General features: G+C 36.9%; 1 protein-coding gene across 4 annotated transcripts; it reads right to left on the reverse strand.

Annotated features, from left to right (window-relative positions):
• Positions 1 to 604: 604 nt before the first annotated feature.
• On the reverse strand, positions 605 to 16,318 carry LOC122299381. 4 transcript variants are annotated; one of them, XM_043109632.1, is made up of 16 exons: positions 16,135 to 16,318; positions 13,092 to 13,300; positions 11,904 to 12,040; positions 11,726 to 11,818; positions 11,485 to 11,586; positions 11,245 to 11,353; positions 10,944 to 11,144; positions 10,202 to 10,370; positions 10,007 to 10,085; positions 9,827 to 9,920; positions 9,432 to 9,528; positions 4,467 to 4,560; positions 3,641 to 3,713; positions 1,527 to 1,700; positions 1,294 to 1,416; positions 605 to 933 (listed from the first exon to the last, which is right to left on the reverse strand). In XM_043109632.1, the coding sequence occupies exons 1-16, from the start codon at positions 16,139 to 16,141 to the stop codon at positions 772 to 774; spliced, it is 1,923 nt and encodes a 640-aa protein (XP_042965566.1). In that variant the 5' UTR covers positions 16,142 to 16,318; the 3' UTR covers positions 605 to 771. The 4 variants fall into 4 exon arrangements, with proteins under 4 accessions (XP_042965566.1, XP_042965565.1, XP_042965564.1 ...); XM_043109631.1 differs by having other exon boundaries at positions 9,827 to 9,917; positions 11,708 to 11,818; XM_043109630.1 differs by having other exon boundaries at positions 11,708 to 11,818; positions 16,135 to 16,317.
• Between the last annotated feature and the right edge of the window lie 1,975 nt (positions 16,319 to 18,293).

Consider the following 18,293-nt stretch of genomic DNA (forward strand, 5'->3'; position numbering starts at 1 on the left):
CGCCATGGACTCATTCCTATGGGGGTTTTTGGCAGCACCAACACTTGCACAGGCACACATAAGGAGTGACATGGTTTTTCTGGCCGTTGTTTCTCTGTACCTTACATGAACATGATTCAGTTGACATCAAAAACATGCACATATTTTAAAACACAATATAACTGGATATACCATTGCCCAATAAGATAGGCAAGTCCTTTCCTACGCTTTAAAAAACTCCTTAATTCACAAATGGGATTAAACCAGGGCTACAATTCAAGTATAAACACAATCAGAGCAAATTTGAACGAGCACTAATGGCATTGATCACCACTTAACCTACAACTGAGAAAACGAGACAGAGTCATGCCAGACAGCCAAGTGCAGCATGCAATGAAACTCAGGATATGCCATCATTCTTTCATATAGAGGAGGATTTGCTGCAATACTTATAAAAAAGAAAGATTAGCTGCAACTAAACCCTACGTATTTCTATGCGCATGCGGTACTAACTATGTGATAATCATCCTCCTTGTTGCGTGAAGGTTCTCAAGTTTGTCAGACTAATTTATCTTTTAGGAAAGAAGAGCAGCTATCTTTTCTATAAGTAAAAGAAGAACCAGTATGAATAGAATGAAACTAATAAAAATTAGACAGTGAACTCAGTGAGGAACTGATATAGTTATATGTTTACTTTGAGTATCTCACAACTTGTCCTCAAGAGTAAATTCATGCCTGCCTTCAAAAAGTGAAACACCTTTCGTCTTTCCTGAAGTGTGCAAAAGTAATCTCTCACGTTCGGCATGCAGTGAAGATCTCACCCCGCATTATGTCGACTGGCATGTGCTCCAGTGTATAACGCTCGGGACCAAGGTACAAACCTGTCTTCTCCAAAAGAGCAGTGGCTTCATTCCTACCATATCTAGAAGCATAGAGCTTCAGGTACTCGATGTCCTAATAAAGCACCCAAAACAAAACATTTTAATAAATGAAGGAAAGCCAAATGTATGCTAGAAAAACATGCAGGCATGGATTAAAATGATAAATCAGCACCATCCATGGACAAGTTCAAGAAATTCAAATTCAGGGACTAATGAAAATGTTTGCAAAATTGTTATACAATTTATAAATAGAAGCACATTCATTTAATATTACACAAGGAAGATACTGAAGAATACTGGACAGAATAATGAATATCATGGAAAGTAAGAGCAGGCATGGTGATTCTAAAAATTGGCTAAGAATACTTGATCATTAATGAATAATAAAAATTGAATGGGCATGAGTTGAAAATAAATTAAAAATTCCACTCACCTGCAAGCCACTGAGAATGCGCTCTAGTCTGACTGAAGCAACTGGTTGATGCGAACATGAAAAAACCTCACCAGGGTAGAACAAAACTCCATCTCCAGGGGGAAGGCCACGCCTAAATCTAATCTGCTCAGGCATACATAATATTTAAGCAAACACTCTTAAATGCAAATGGAGCATTTAAACTGTGCCGTTCAACTTTATTAAGTGATTAAAGGACCACACAACGAAGCTACCTCAGCACTGGGAACTGATGCCTTCTCATAGCAGTTGGCACCCCAATATAAGAACCCCGTACCACCTTCTTTCCATACACGCCAGAAAACAGCACGGTGTTGTGTACCTCGCATTCCAAGGTGCCAATTGGGATGCGGATCGGATGGTCCCAGGCAAACATATGTCCACCACTCCTACACGCACAAAATAAAAAAGTTTTAACTCCCTTCAGCACGTAAATAACATAATGTAATAGAATCAAGCAGTGTCAAAACATACATCTTCGCTTGGAAATCAAAAGCTAATCAAATGAGATTAATCATTTGTTTTGGGAATAAATCTTCTTTTAAAGAAAGGAAAATCTCTTAAATGCTACTGATATTGGAAAGCCCACTGTTGAACTTCACACCCAGTAAGGTATATCATTCATTATGACATGCACTTTAGACAACAAACTCCAGCTCCAACAGCCACCATTGCACCATGGCAATCTGGTATAAAGCTTGCAAAAGTACTGTTCCAGCCAATATATAGAGATTGGCTCCACAGTGATGTTGACAGTCAAATTAGAGAGAATGCATTGTGAGTTGTCAACAAGAACTAAAACACAGTTTCATGTAAAGGATCAGTATAGATCTCATCAATCATGCCTAAGGCTGATAGATGATTGTACTCAACATTCATATTTGCTCTATGCGAAATCTCTTCCAAATTTTTCACATTAAATTGAATGGCTGGCATCATGTAGTAGTATCATTCATGTTGCTCTAAAACTGCCAAGGCTAAATTTGGAACTGACAAACTGGTTCCCATGTGAGACTTTCTCTGTCAGCAGGTTTTGTAACTTCACAAACTCAACTGGTACCCTTTAACTTAATTTCACTGTTTATCTACTTATCAAAATAAGTTCAATGCATACCCAAAAAATCCAAATCATATTTCTCCTATGTAATGTAGGAAGACAAGTGAACCCCACCCCACCCCCCCACCTTGGATGCTTGTGCACCAGACCTCTAACCCCAAGTTAACAGAGCAACAGATTGTTGCTAAGACCTCGAAGCTTTAACTGTACACCTGACCTCAACTGGTAAATCTTAGAATCAACTGGTTATTCAACCACAATCATCTTAGATTCAACTGCTAGCTTTAACTGTACCTGGATCAGTTATTCAACCCCATAAGGAGTTTACCAAGTAAGCAGTGGGCACTTGCTAGTGCACACATTCCATCTTATATGCTACGAAAATAAGAGGCGACAGACAACAGTGACCAATTACCAAAGGGTGAGGCAGCTACTTAGGCTTAGGCATCCTTACAAACTACAACGCAAACCACCCAAACCCCCCCCCCCCCCCCCCCCCCCCCCCCCCCAAAAAAAAAAAAGAAAAGAAACAACACACATGTTTATTAGACATTTGTATTAGAAAAAAAGGGACCAGAAATATCTGTTGTCATGCCTGACAAACCACCCTCATAGTTACTCTAATAAATATTGTGTTATGATATACAATATAACCACAAGAAAATAGAAAGTATTAGAAAAATAAACTTGAAAAAAAAAATCTAAATGGTAGTTTGCTCCTATCACGTCAAAACAACAGAATCAGTGTGTGCACAGTAAGGCAAGCAAGAAAGCAAGAAGTAACAACTTCCTTCTCCTATCCACTCTCATCAGTCCATAAATGCAACTGAATCTTTGGACATCCACTAACAGGAAAGATGCTTGCCTCAAACCTTAAGCACAGAAAAGTATATAAAAAGGCAAAGCTGCAAAGATAAACTGTTGAAAGCAACAAATTAGCAATAAGAAAATAAAGGGGAAGAAAGATAGATAGTTTGAAAAACGAAAGCAGATATCAATTTGAGCCTTAATCAAATTGCCAGGCAGAGCTCAAAGAATAAAACAAAAAATATATAAAAAGCTCCACAGAAGACACAGTTTTGCTACACAACCCACCAAATGTCCTGCCTAGGAGATAATTTAAGACACATGGACCAGATATTTCTGGAATATGTTTGATTGAATGAAAATATTTAGGAAACATGCTATGCATAACAAGTTAGATTCCACATTTGTTCGCAAGAGAAGTAAAGTATGAGCCAAGGTCAATAACTCTGATTGATTATTAATTACCTCACCATTTTCTGGTTGTATTTCAGCAATAATATCCTTTGCCAAATCTTCTCGGTTGCCAAGCACCCACTCACTGCAATAAATGAAGTCCTAATCTTTTCAGACACTGGAAAACATTTTACTAACTGTCAGCTGCAGCATATTGATTTCCACAAGAAGAGCTCACATACTCTCATGCGACTAAGGCTCCACCAATAAAAATATAAGTCATCAACAAAATGAAGTTCAACGTTGCAGTCCTGAACACATACATAGCACAGCCAGGTAGGTGTTCAACTCCTAATCTTCTACCACACAAAATCAGACCTAAGATCTCGTCTGGACTGATGAGTTCTGAGGAAAGATTGGTTTCAGACTTTAAGAAAGATCTTTGATAAGAGTGCCTGTCATGATAGGCATTGTCAGGTTGGACACAATGGCCTTAAACAAGTCATCAAGATGGCCAAAGCCCAATGTCATCCAGATTGGCACCTCTAATTTAAAAGTCATGGCCATTTCTCAGGGTAGACAATTGAAGCCAGTCGGAATGTAACATCATTCTTGTGCTCATGTTGAACCATTCGCTTAACAATTTTGTGACAGAAGAAACGGATTGGCCCCCTATGCAGATAAAACTTTCTTTCCAACGGCTTTTTGCTTCAAAGTGAGATCGGGAGCCCAAACCACCCTTCGAGCAATTTACCCATGTAATTATATCTCAAGTAAAACCACTAAAAAGAAAAAAAGCCCAATAAACAAATAGATACCGAGTATTCAAATAGTTTTATATTATAAAAATGATAAAACATTTTAGGTGACATTCATAAAGCCCAATCAATAAAGATACCTTGTGCAATAAATTTGAGTATGTGGGCGCAAAAAACTTGGAACTTTTACAAAAGCATCAAAAGCAGACGGTGCAAGAGGTGCATCACTTGGTCCTGCAGAAATAATAGAATGAAGGCAATAATGTAGTAAATGTAAATCAAGGTTTTACATTAATTAAGAGCAAGCGCAGAAGTGTACACACCCCCACGTCAACATGGAGAGAGCATAAAGAAACTCTATGATTGCTAAAACAAATCAAACCAGTTCTATGCTTTGAAAATAGGAGGTAAGATTCAGATGGCACAAATTGTTATGCCTCCTTCAAGAGGTCAGTCATTTTCTGGCTTAAAAATCTTCATTTTCTGTTGACCATCTGATAAATTTTCTGTTGGCATGGAGGAGAAGGAGCAAGAAGGAGGTCCCCTCGGCCGGAGTCCTCGTCGCAATGCCACCAGAGGGTGGTGGACCTGCCAAACAGAAAACAGAAGACGCTGATGAAGCTATTGGAGGGTGGGTTGGATCCGTAGGTGAAACAGAAAATGTTGACAGAGATGGTGGTGGATCTTCCACCACCACCGAGTGTCATTCCCCCTCCGGGGAGTGGACTAAAACTGCCAACAAGTGGGGGAGGAGATGGAGGTCTGGCAAGTACCACAGCGTTGCACAATGACATCATTTTGGTGGGAGATAGTGAAAAAGGGTGCCCAAAGGACTCAGTCAGTGAGGATCTCTTTCTGTCCGATGAGGAGAACTCTCAGACGCTTTTTTAGGGGACAAGTGACCCTGTAGGGGAAGTTGGTTTTGTGCTTGGGGAAGAGAACATGGAGGAGCAAATGGATTTTAGATTGCAGGATCCTACCCCTCTGAATTGTTTGTTTCTAGATCCATCCAGTGTCTCAGACTAGGTGTTTCACACGGTGAAGGATATTTAGGAAACGATAGGATTGAAGTGTGAAGGATATGAGAAGTAGTTCTTGGCATTACTCACTGCTATTGAAGCGGGTCACCAACAACATAAGAAACAGCGTGAACTCAGGAGGCTAACCTGGTCCATGAACTCTGAAGGTAGCTCTAGCAAGGACAGGTCTAAAGGGAAGGGGCTGGCCTATTCCAAATGAAACCAAAAATCCTTTCGTGGAATGTTTGCATACTAAATGAGTAAATGTCTTCACATAAGCAACTTATTGCGTGGGTGGAAGGCAAACATCGTTTGTTTACCGGAGACAAAGCTGAAAGTTATTAATACAAAAATTGTACGAAGTATATGGAGTTGTGTACACGTGGATTGGGTATATTTGGCAGCTAACGGGGCCTTAGGAGGTGTGTTGGTGATGTGGGACCAACGGGTGGTGGAGAAAATGGAGTTCATAGGGTTATTTATGGTAGCATGCTATTTTAGGAGTGTGAAAGATGACTATTTGTGGGCCTTTGCAGGTGTTTATGGTCCTAGCTCAAACAACGACAAAAGATTATTGTGGGATGAACTGGCTGGAGTACACAGTTGGTGGGATCTTACATGGTGCATTGGTGGAGATTTTAATGTAACAAGATTTCCAAGTGAGTGTTTTGGCAATAGTAGAATGCATCCAGCAATGTCAGATTTTTCAGAATGCATTTTTGAGTTGAATCTAGTGGATTTACCACTAGCAGGGGGTTCATGCACGTGGGCTAATAATCAAACGTGGTCTCAATTAGATAGATTCTTAATTTTCCTGGAGTGGGAAATTCATTATCCAGAGGTTTGGCAAAAGAGATTGCCTCGGTTGTGTTCGGAACATTGGCTCATCATGTTGGATTGTGGTGAAATTCAAAGAAGGCGTCGGTATTTTAAATTCGAAAACATGTGGCTTAAATTGGAAGGTTTTGTGGATAGGGTCAAACAATGGTGGTCATCTTACCAGATACACGGTACTCATAGTTTCATGTTTGCCGAAAAATTGAAAGTTCTAAAACAAGACTTAAAGCTTTGGAATATGCAGTCTTTTGGCGACATTGGGGATCACAAGAAAAGCAAGATAAGGGAGATCCATGAGCTAGAAAGACTACAAGAGTCTAGGACTTTAACTCAAGAGGAATTAGCCCAAAAGCTAGTGCTAGTTGTAGATCTTGAGAGGATCATTCTATTAGAAGAGACTTCGTGGCCGCAAAAGTCTAGAGCGTTATGGTTGAAGGAAGGAGATCGAAGCACTAAGTTTTTCCATAGGATAGCCAATTCTCACAGGAGATCCAACAATATTGAGATGCTGAAGATCGATGGGATAGATTATAAGGATGAGCAGGTGATTAATAATCATGTAGTTGGTTTTTTTGAACAGCTACTTACTGAGCATGAGGATTGGCAGCCTAAGCCTGAGGGGCTGGTTTTTTACTCCATTGGGCCTATGGATGTCAGTTGCTCGGAGAGGCTTTTTGAGGAGGTGGAGGTTTTCAAAATGGTAAGGAAAATGGCTAAAGAAAAGGATCTAGGTCCTGATGGGTTTTCTATGGGTTTCTTTCAAATATGCTAGGATGTATTAAAGAATGATCTCATGAAGTTGTTCCAGGAGTTTTATTCAATTGGAAAATTTAAGAAAAGCCTAAACACCACTTTATTTGCATTGATACTGAAGATGGTTGGGGCTATGGAGATTAGGGAGTTCCGACCCATTAGCCTAGTAAATGGGGTTTCCAAGATTCTTTCGCGAATCGCCTTAGTGAGGTCGTGGGAAAGATAATCTCAAAACCCTAAAATGCTTTTGTAAAGAATAAACAGATTTTAGATGCAATTCTTATTGCTAATGAATGTCTAGACAGTAGATTGAAAGCTGGCAACGCAGGGATTATATGCAAGTTAGACATGGAGAAGGCGCACAACCATGTTAACTGGGACTTCCTTCTTGACCTTCTTGGGAGGTATGGTTTTGGAGAGAGATGGCAATATCATGGATCCTCTGGTGTATATCTAAGGTGAAATTTTCAACTTTGATAAATGGAAGCCTAACTGGTTTTTTCAATAGCACAAGAGGTCTAAGACAAGAAGATCCACTGTCCCCATTAGTCTTTGTTATTGTGATGGAGGTTTTGCTAATGAGTGTGTGACTGGTTACTTGATTGGATCCCCAAATGGGGGACTTATTAATATTTTTATTGTTTGCAGATGGCACTCTTATCTTCTATGAGGCAGATCATAATCAGGTTCAAGTATTGAAGGCCCTCCTACTTTGCTTTGAAGCAGTTTCTAGGTTGAAAGTGAACATGGAAAAATCAGAGATGGTGCCTATTGGAGGTGTTCAGCGTATAAGACAGTTGGCTAATACTCTGGGGTGTAAGATTGCCTCACTCCCTATGACATATCTTGGTCTTCTATTGAGGGCCGTCTCAAGAGCGGCTTCTCTATGGAAGACAGTGATTAAGAAAGTAGAGCGTAGATTTGCAAGTTGGAAGAGAATGTACCTGTCAAAAGGTAGTGGGATTACCCTGAAAAAGAGTACATTATCTAATCTACCGACCTATTTTTTGTCCATGTTTCCTATTCTAGTAAGTGTGGTGCTTCGTATCGAGAAATTACAACTGGATTTCTTGTGGGGTGGAATAGGCAAGGAGTTCAAATTCCACCTAGTCAGGTGAGAGAAGGTATGTAATCCTCTCTCTAATGGTGGTTTGGGCATTAGAAATTTGAGAACTTTTAATCGGGCGTTACTCAGAAAATGGTTGTGGAGATACCTAAATAACCAGAAGCCTTATAGAAGTTGGTGATTGAGAGTAAATATGGTGGATTATGGGGGGGGATGGTGTACTAACGAAGTGAGAATGGCTTATGGAGTGGGATTGTGGAAACATATAAGAAGAGGATGGGAGGTCTTTTCTGGTCACACAAAATTTCGTCTAGGAGGGGGCCAGGATCAAATTCTGATATGATATTTGGTGTGGTAATTGTGCTCTTAAGGATCTATTTCCTGTACTCTTCAGGATTGCAAGTGCCAAAGACATTTCAGTGGTGGAAGTCATGGTGATAGCAGGGGAATAAATCCAGTGGAACATCAATTTTAGCCAGGCGGCACAAGATTGGGAAATGGACAGTTTCGAAGCCTTTTTCAACCTTTTGTACTCAATCAAACCGAGTAACCAGCATACTGATTTATTGTGGTGGATACCTACTAGCAAAGGCTTGTTTTCGGTTCGCTCATTTTATAAGTCTCTATCAGAGCTTCTTATTTAGTTTCTCTAGAAAAGGCTTTGGAAACAAAAGGCTCCTCTCAAAACAACATTTTGTGTGTGGACCGCTCCCTTGGGTAAGATCCTCACAATGGATAATTTGAGGAAATGAATGGTGATCATCGCAGATTGATGTTGCATGTGTAGGAAGGGGGGTGAATCTGTGGACCATCTTCTACTACACTGTGAGGTAACTCGAGGGTTATGGAACAAAGTATTTAGTAGACTAGACTTGGGTTGGGTTATGCCTAAGACAATAGTGGCGGCCTTGGCTAGCTGGACAGATCTAAGAGGCAATCAACAGATCAAGGTTATATGGAAGATGATTCGTATTTGCATCATGTGGTGTGTGTGGCAAGAGCACAATGAATAGACATTGCGTATAGGAATGAAACGGGTACAATTTTTGAACTGGACCAGTGGCCGGTACAGCATATTCCGGCCGATACGGTACGAAATTGAAAACAATGAGCCTAAGCACTAATTCTTGAACTGGGATGATTTTTAAAATATGCTGCACAACTGGAATGATTTATTTGCTACTGGTTTTTCAAATAAATTTTTTGCAAAAATCATGCACCCATATGCATCATTCAAAAATAGTCAAACCAATATTACAAACTAATAAATTTAGAATTCAGTGATAATCCCATCCTCAACTATGTTCTCCAGTAAACCTGAGCTATTATATTGCATTCCTCTGATTTTATCTTTTAACACCCAAAAAAATCTTATTCAACATCTATAGAAAAGCAAGCTCTCTACACTATACATGGTAGAAGAATCATACCACAGTAGTATGTAGTTAAGACACGTGCATCAGGTGCAAAACTGTGAATCTCACTGGCCATGGTGCGAATGGAATTATATTGTTCCAAGTTTAGAGGCTGAAAGATATTAGTGCATACACATCAGCAACATAAAATTATAATGGAAAGTATTACAGTAAGAAAAAAGATAGATCAAAGCAAATAGAAAGGAAAAAATATGATGTTTTATTTTCAACCTGCAGAAGTTGAAATATAGTGGAATATTTATACCCTTTTTCAGTCTTTCTTTTAGTTAAGCATCTGCACCTAGACAAATAACCAGCTACTGGTATCATTTGTTATTTTAAAGCATTAGTTCTCACTAACAAGAGACAAAAAGGTCCATTTTCCTGTCATTTTGCAGCACTGGTCATACCTCATCCCACAAATAAAAATAAGCTTTCTTCCAGTGAGTCTTTGTCCTCAATATCTCAATTTCCTTCTGCAAGTAATCCTTTGAAGCATCACTACTGTTGCACAATCAAGAAGCGGATGGAGGCTCATCAATTTCCATTAGAAGTATACCAGACAGAAGTGAATGTGAACAACAGTATACCCAGAGACTGCTCTATATGGTACAGCATATGCCACAAGTCGTGGGTCCGAAAAATATTCATCTGATTTTGGATGATTGGCTAGAATAGAAAAAAATTACAAAAGTCAGCAAGTGTATATTCTGAAACAAAGTGTTGTACAAGAACTAATTAATAAATAACCAATGGCATTTTTTTGCCTCGGTTCAGTAAATTACCTGGCCAAGGGCAGGTGTATGTCAAAACACGCATACTATCTCCCCATCTGCAGAAATATGGGCTAATTCTATATTGAAGAAGCCACTGGAAATGCTGATCCAATGCTTCATACCACTCATCAGTCCCATGTTCAACACCAAAACGATCCTCGATCACAGTATCAGATATCTGCACTGTAGTTAAAGAAGCAAACTAGCGAACACTCGAAATCAATACTTCTTCATGATAAACATGTCAGCTTGTGACCCAATGCCCCCAAATAATAATTCAAGTCTTGACCATTGACCAAAGATGGGACAAATCAGGGTATTAGGAATGCTCTTAATCAGTGGAGGCAGGTTTGCACAATTTAGTCGCTTCATATTTCATTTGCATGAGTATGTATTTTAGGTCATGCCTGTTTTTATACTCTACACCCATTGACAAATTTGCAATCTACTTGACAGCTTAAGTATAGGAACACCATCCTCGCAAAATATAGTTGCATGATTTACTTGTATTGGCTTAAGCTTCGTAGTCTATAACTAGTCTATACGAATTACTTTGAGCTCCATGATTTACTGAACTTGGGGGAAATAAATACAAGTTGTATTAAGCAAACTTACAATGTATATTTTTTTTATTGGTAAATAATAATTTCATTGTTGATAGAAAATAGGCATACATAGTCATGTACAAGGGGCACATACAAGAGCAACCCCTATACTTGTTTAACTTTCCAAAATGTAAACTGGAGGATACACCAAAAACAGCAGGAAGAGAAGGAGTTGCAGGAATAATGAAGTCCCAAACTGTCAAATGTAATTTCACACGTACTGAAAGATTTGAAATAGCATCTTCATCCATCATATCAACTTGGCCATTATCTGAAAAGAATTCAGAAAACGAGGGAGACAGAAGAACTCTTCTTATAGATGTACGGGCGGATTTCACTCTTTCTACCTAAAACACAAATGCTCGCATGAACAGCATATAATATCAACAGGATCAACAAAAATACTCAAAAGTATATTATAAAGCAGATGCAGATGCAGAAACAGACCATTTCTTCCAAAGGTTTTTCCTCAATGGGCTCCACAATGTCAAGACAGCTCCTAAGTTCTGTGTAAAGTTTATGCTTCTCGGCTTTGCTCAAGCATTGTGCTAGAGATCTGTGAAGGTCAGAATCAATAACCATATTTTGAAGTATATAACAGCAGGAATCCTAATCAACCATACTGAATAAGCACAAAGATTCATTACACAATTAAAAATGATTAAGATAATAGGAAAATAGACTCACCCAGCATCGGTTTTTATAGCAGTAATGATGACATCCCCCTCATATTGACCAGGGGCCTGTGTGCTCGGAACATTAATGGAAAGCCAAACTGCAGTGGTCTCTCTGCAGTTTGGGGAAAAAGCAAGCCATCATAGTCTTAAGCAATCAGAAGTCATCCAACATTTAATCAAACCCAAAAAAGTAAAAAAATAAGGCACTATCAAATATGTAATGTAGTCAGTACCCTGGAAGTAGGCTTAACTGGCTAACTGGAAGATCGAGGGGCACAAGAGCATCTGGAACACCTAACACGAGCACTACACGTCGCATTGTTAACTCCTGTCCAACAACCAAGCTGCCAGCTTCCAATTTCAGTAAATTGTGAACAGAAATTTTAAATCATACAGCTATACCCAGAGGAATGTCTTCAAGAAACTAACCGATCACCACTCGTGGAGCATAAATCATTACAATGAACTTGCACAAGCCCTGCAATACCAGATCCACCCCAAGAAACTTTTGGACGTAGAGCAATTTGAACACTTTCTCTTTCATTTCTGGCTGCAAGAAGATTTATCTTCGAGATAGACCAATTTTTAGAAGAAGTCAGACCACCATGGTCACTCATACATATCAGAGTACGTTCTAGACTTCTTATATAACATCTAGATAGTTGATATAATTTTACAAAACCAAAATGCAAATAATACGCACATCCTTCTACATTATACCTCACTTATATCCTCTTAAAATTATTACAAGTAAACGGCAAACAAAAGATGAAAGTGTAAAATGGAGAAGCTTTTTGTAAGAGGACAGCTGATAAAGTAAGCATGTCAAACAGAGTGAGTGTTTAACTTAAACTTAAAAGAAACAAGGGTATTAAATTTTTTGACCCAAAAAAAAAAAAAATCCATTCGTAAAACAGTTCTTCCTACAATCACAGAAAGAAATACCTCTTCTCCCCCCCTCCCATTCCTCTCTCTCTCTCTCTCTCTCTCTCTCTCTCTCTCTCTCTCTCTCTCTCTCTCTCTCTCTCTCTCTCTCTCTCTCTCTCTCTCTCTCTCTCTCTCTCTCTCTCTCTCTCTCTCTCTCTCTCTCTCTCATAAATATTTGTATTGGTTTTTTGTTTCCTGGGTGATAGTATAAGAACATTTTCATTTTTATATAAAACTGAGGGAGAAACCCCATTTTTCAGCTTGAATTGGTCAAAATATGCGGAACTTTCTTACTTTTCTGGAGGATTAGATCCAGTAACTAAATTTTTATATAAAGATCTTGAACAAAAGGGCCAACTAACTTGAATGATGAAAATTTTACATAGAAAGACATTTTCTGGGCAATATTTAAATATTGAAGAGGAAAAAGGTTGTTAGAGTATATATGTTTCACCTATAAAAAAATAGCTAACCACAAAATAGAGTGTACTTCAAATGGCATAGACAAAATAGAAAAAGTAGCCACCTTAACTAAATTGTAGGTAAAATTTCAGTTAATCCCGTGTTAATGCCCTAATGCATCCATATGATCACTATGCAAGGAAAAGGAACATTAGAGTATGCACTACATTAGAGAGTATGCACAAGCAATCAAGAATCACTAGGGAAAAAACAAAAAATCATGCTTACAGGTTCCAAGTCTCTTGGCAATTCCTGTGGCCCAACGTTTGCAGTGCTTGGCATGCACCACACATGCACCAAATCAGCGGACGGAACCTCACTGGGGTCAATTGATCCCTTAATTGAAGTTGAAGTGTGTAAGCCATCATGGCTCCAGCCATAAGCAGTACCTCCTCCAGCAACACCTTCGACTGGTGGCGCAGTATTTTGAGAATTACCTGCCAGGTGCATCAAAATTCAATGGACCAACTAAGTGAAAGCAATAAAAGTCATCTAGTAATTAACCCTGCACATGCTAACATAGAGCACCAAAAGGATTTGCCTCATATTTTGAACCTCGAGTTGGTTATCTTTTTTTCCTGGGGATAAGTAAATTTCATTCAAAGCATAAAGGGGCAAGCAAAGTACACCGAAAGTATACAATAGGAACACCCAACTATAGGGATAATGAAAAAGAACACAACTCCATAAATCCTAGAAGATATAGGAGTGGAAACTATTCTCCACTACCATCCATACATAAAGAGAGTTTAACATGAGAGCTCTTAATTTTATTGCCATCTTCTCACAATCTTCAAAAATAAGAGTATTGCATTCCCACCAAATACACCATATAAGACACAAGGGGACCATCTTTCAAGCGTCAAAGTTGCTATGACCACTAATAGGACTACCCCAATAAGCCATCAAGTCCACCATCAGTTGGGGCATCACCGAAGCAATCAGGAATGTGCAAAATATCAGTGCCCATAAATCCTTAGCTGCCTTGAAGAGAATCAAAAGATGATCGAGGCTTTGTCCACCTTGCTTACACATGCAACACCATATCCACTTTTTTATAAAACACACACAATCTCCTCCTTTAAAAAAGCCAGCTGTATTATCACTAATATAAGCATGTTCATAGCATTCCCCTCTATGCATTCCTTCATCTCCTCAGCGCATATCGCGGGGTTCTCTGCAATGGCCTTCTAGCTTGAATTTGAAATATTCCACTCTCATCATTTACACAATACTACCAGCCAGATTTTGCTGGTTTCCCGTATTGCCCCTACTAGAGATAGTGATCATCGGACACCCTGTCAATGCTGTCATCACCTCCATATGCAATAGGCTTTTGCTCTTACATGCAAAGTTTTGGATACCATACCGGAGGCTGTACTAGTCAAGGTACTGGAACGAAATATTTCGATACCGGTACTGTTTCGGACTATTCGATATATGAATAAATTATATGTATATAAATATATATAAATTATATTCCAAAATAATAGTCTATATATGAATAAATTATATATAAATACATATATAAAAAATTATAAATAGCCTGGTCTGAATTGGAGATAAAAAAAAAATGAGCTTGCAATTTAAAGAAATGAAAAAAAAAAGTAAACACCGAAATATCGGCCTGTACGGGCCGAAATATAGGACGGTACAAGCCGAAATATCAGCTGGTATGGGTCAAAATGGCCGAAATTCTGACCAGTATGAAACTATATCCTTCTCTGTACCGGCTAAGCTATGGAAACGAAATATTTCGGCCGTACCTTCAGGTATGGTATGAAATTCAAAATTATGCTTACTTGTCCATTCTTGACAGCATCAACCGATATTGCTACTACACTACCTAGCTTCAAAAACCCACCTAAAGACATATGAGTATGCACTTTGTAGCTTCCATGGCCAATGACCCTTTGGAAGAAAATTTCCACCTTTCGGAGTTCTATCCAAAGAACTCCCATCCCTTCCTAGCTCTCCCTTCTAGAATAATGAACATACCATTCCAACCTCCTCCGCAATACTCTTCAAGGATTAGAAATCAACCACAGTGACTGGAACATCAATACACAAGGAACATTGTTTCCCCACCAGAGAAGATTTTGCAACACCCTTCGTCCGTCCACTTGAGACACAACCTCCACATTATCAATCCTGAACATGACCAGAATGACATCCATGCAAAGTGAACTCTCACAAAGGCTAATTTAGGTTCAGAGATTTGTTTGCAACTGAACGTTCACATCTCAATTTAACAAAAGGAAAATGAGGTTTTGACTAACAAAGTGTACCGAGTGGGTGACCAATCATTTTTTTAATTTTCAATTTTACTTTGTATGAATAAATAATGATTTTTCTACCTAATACAATGTTCCTAAGAAAATACAGTGTTTATTAACAACTACTATAACAAACACACAAATGATAAATTGGAGAGTACAAAGTGCATGATGTAATGACCCAAGGAAAACTCAAGCCACATATGGGCTTATATATAAAATGAGTAATCAATGTTAAAAATATAGTCTATTGGAGTCTTTATACAAGGCAAGAACTTCTCCCTCTTATACAATGTGAGTAACCGATTCACTGCCCTCATATACTTACTACAGGTTATAATTTCCCCTCTAAATTCTTGACATCCTTATCAGGCTATTCCATTATAGGAGACATTGCTCAAGTTCCACATATCTGGTTGAGGATTGGTTTTGATACCATTTGTAATGACTCAAAGAAAGCCCAAGCCATATTTGAGTCTATGCTCTAAAAGGACTGGAGAGTGTTACAATTGGAGTCCTTGGAATCATTATAAAGGGAAACAAATTCTACCTCCTAGGTAATGTGGGATCCCGTTGGCCTGACTCATAAGCAATTCAAAATCCCAATAAAACAAAATTTAAGATTTAAGAATTTCTCAACTAAATCATATTCAATATCATTCGGACTCCCAGCAGTGTGATGGGTCCTGAAATCCACATAAGGCCGCCTTTCGAAAAACAGAAACTCAGAATCTCATCACAAGATGCTATTGAAATGTATGTAGATCGTAATAAGAATCCAATTCATTTGTTCAATTCTTTTCTTTTCCGTTCTTATCAAAAAAAAAAAAAAAAAAAAAATCTCGGCAAAAAACGGAGCCAAATTATTAAGATAACGTTACAATAAAGAACAGACCGCCACTGACGCAACATTTTAGAAATTATCAATTGAATTAAAATGAGCAGAAGAAAAAGGAAAAGAAAAGGAAAAAGCAAGTGATGAGGCTGACGAGTACCATCCATTTCTGTGGCCTGGGATTACAGAAATCTCCAATGATCAGCTACAAAGTCGGTTACCGGAAATTATCGCCTGAGACAGACAGAGAGCCCGATGATTTTTCTGCTTTATGAGAGTTACGATAAACCCTGTTGCTGCTCGTTGCAGAACCTCGTGCTCGTTTTATGAAGGCAACCTGGGAGTCGGTTAAGGTTGCGTTTGGTACGAGATAAACTCAATATTCTGTAAACAGTGAAAAAATAATAATAAAATATTAAATAATAATAAATAGTAATATAAAATAATAAATAATAGATAAAAATAATAATAAAATAATAAATAATAATAGAGTATTCTGAATTGTAATGAATCTATTATTTTTTTTAGAAATAATATTTGGAGTCCTGTTTTCAAAATAAAATATTTGTAATTCTTTTTTTTTTAAATTTTCATACATTTTCATAGATAAATTTAAATTTTATATGAAAATTATTTTTTTAATAATAGAATTAAATTTTTTTTAAAATGAAATAAGTAGGACTTGTGTATTATAAGATAGTATGTAACATTATTCTTTTTATATAATATAGCGAAAATTCTTTCAAATGTTAGATATGGTCATGTGACACAATTTAATTAAGAAAAAATTTAGTTGTAAGCTTGCATAAAAGACACATTTTCCATGACATTATTTAATTTATAAGATAAATTTATTTATTTATTTTTTAATTTGTCAAACGACTTACATTCTCATGGTAAGATGATATTAAATGCATATATTTCTCTTATTTTTAGCATTTTATATCCTTCATCATCACATATGCATCACTCATAGCAGTTCAAGTTCAGTTTGTACTTAGTTCATTTAATAAATGAAATGCTTATACACACTAATATTAGTTCAAATATTAAACGAGTAAAACTCAGCTTAACTTGGGTTAAGAATATAAACAAAACTCGTCTAACCTCGATTTGGCTCGTTTAAGCTCATTTTGAAACTCATAATATGTGTTATATTTATTACATCACTTATATGATCATTAATTATATCACTATAGTATCGTCTAGTATAACTACTAATACTATTAAGTTACTAATACTTAATACTAACATATTATGATCGTTATTAGTTAACTATACTAACATCATCCTCACTATATATTATATTATTATAGTGTTACTATTACATATAGTGATTATTTAGTATAGTGATTTATATACTAATTTATACATAGACTTAAAAGTAATATAGTATTAGACTATTAGTATTAGGTCATAAAATGTAAATTATAATTAATATAAACTATATACTAATATATATTAGTATGACTAAATTACTAATCTACTAATATTTTATGTATTTATCGAAAAAAATATTGATAATTTATTAGGCCATCAAAATTTAATAATAATATTATTGTATTTAAGTGATTTCTTTATTTTTTAATTCTTACTTTTTATGATAAAATGTTATTAATATATATATTTTATGTTTAAAGCATATGATCAATTAAATTTTCATGTTTAAGATTAAATTTATATTTTATAAATTATAATAATATTATCTTATATATAATATAAAATATATTATATATAATATTTGAAAAATAATTAAAAATATATATTTAATAGAACCGGTCCGGTGGTTCGGTCCCGTTACAGCCCCTAGTCTATTTTATAAAATTGACCCTATTATTAATCTTGTCAGTACTTTGCTTTTGGTTTTGCTTGCTTGGTAGCCAGAACTTTGTTTTCTGTTGCGCTCGACAATAGACCGACCCGTTGCATCTCTTCATGCTTGTCCACGGCATGGGCACTGTGTCTTTCGTAGTGCGTCTCTAGGATGGCACTCTACTTTCCCTCATTATGTATCCAAGCGAGATCGTCCAAATGTCAGGTTGCATAAAACTTGGCCCAAATCCCGAGGCCAGCAACACAAGAGACAATTATTCAATTAAGAATCTAAGATGATTATTTTTTATGTTAATGCATCTTTTGATAAGTTCGTGAAAGGAGATTGATACATATATTTTATAAGAAAAATCTTTTTATCATTTTCATACTTTACATATTATATTTATTTTAATTTTTTTTATTTTTTTTATAATAAATATGTAGCGTGTGGATAATAAATAAAATAATTTAATTAGTTTAATAAGAATAAAATAAAATAAAAAA

The sequence above is a fragment of the Carya illinoinensis genome, chromosome 16 (genome assembly GCF_018687715.1).
Source record: "Carya illinoinensis cultivar Pawnee chromosome 16, C.illinoinensisPawnee_v1, whole genome shotgun sequence".
Lineage (NCBI taxonomy): Eukaryota > Viridiplantae > Streptophyta > Magnoliopsida > Fagales > Juglandaceae > Carya > Carya illinoinensis.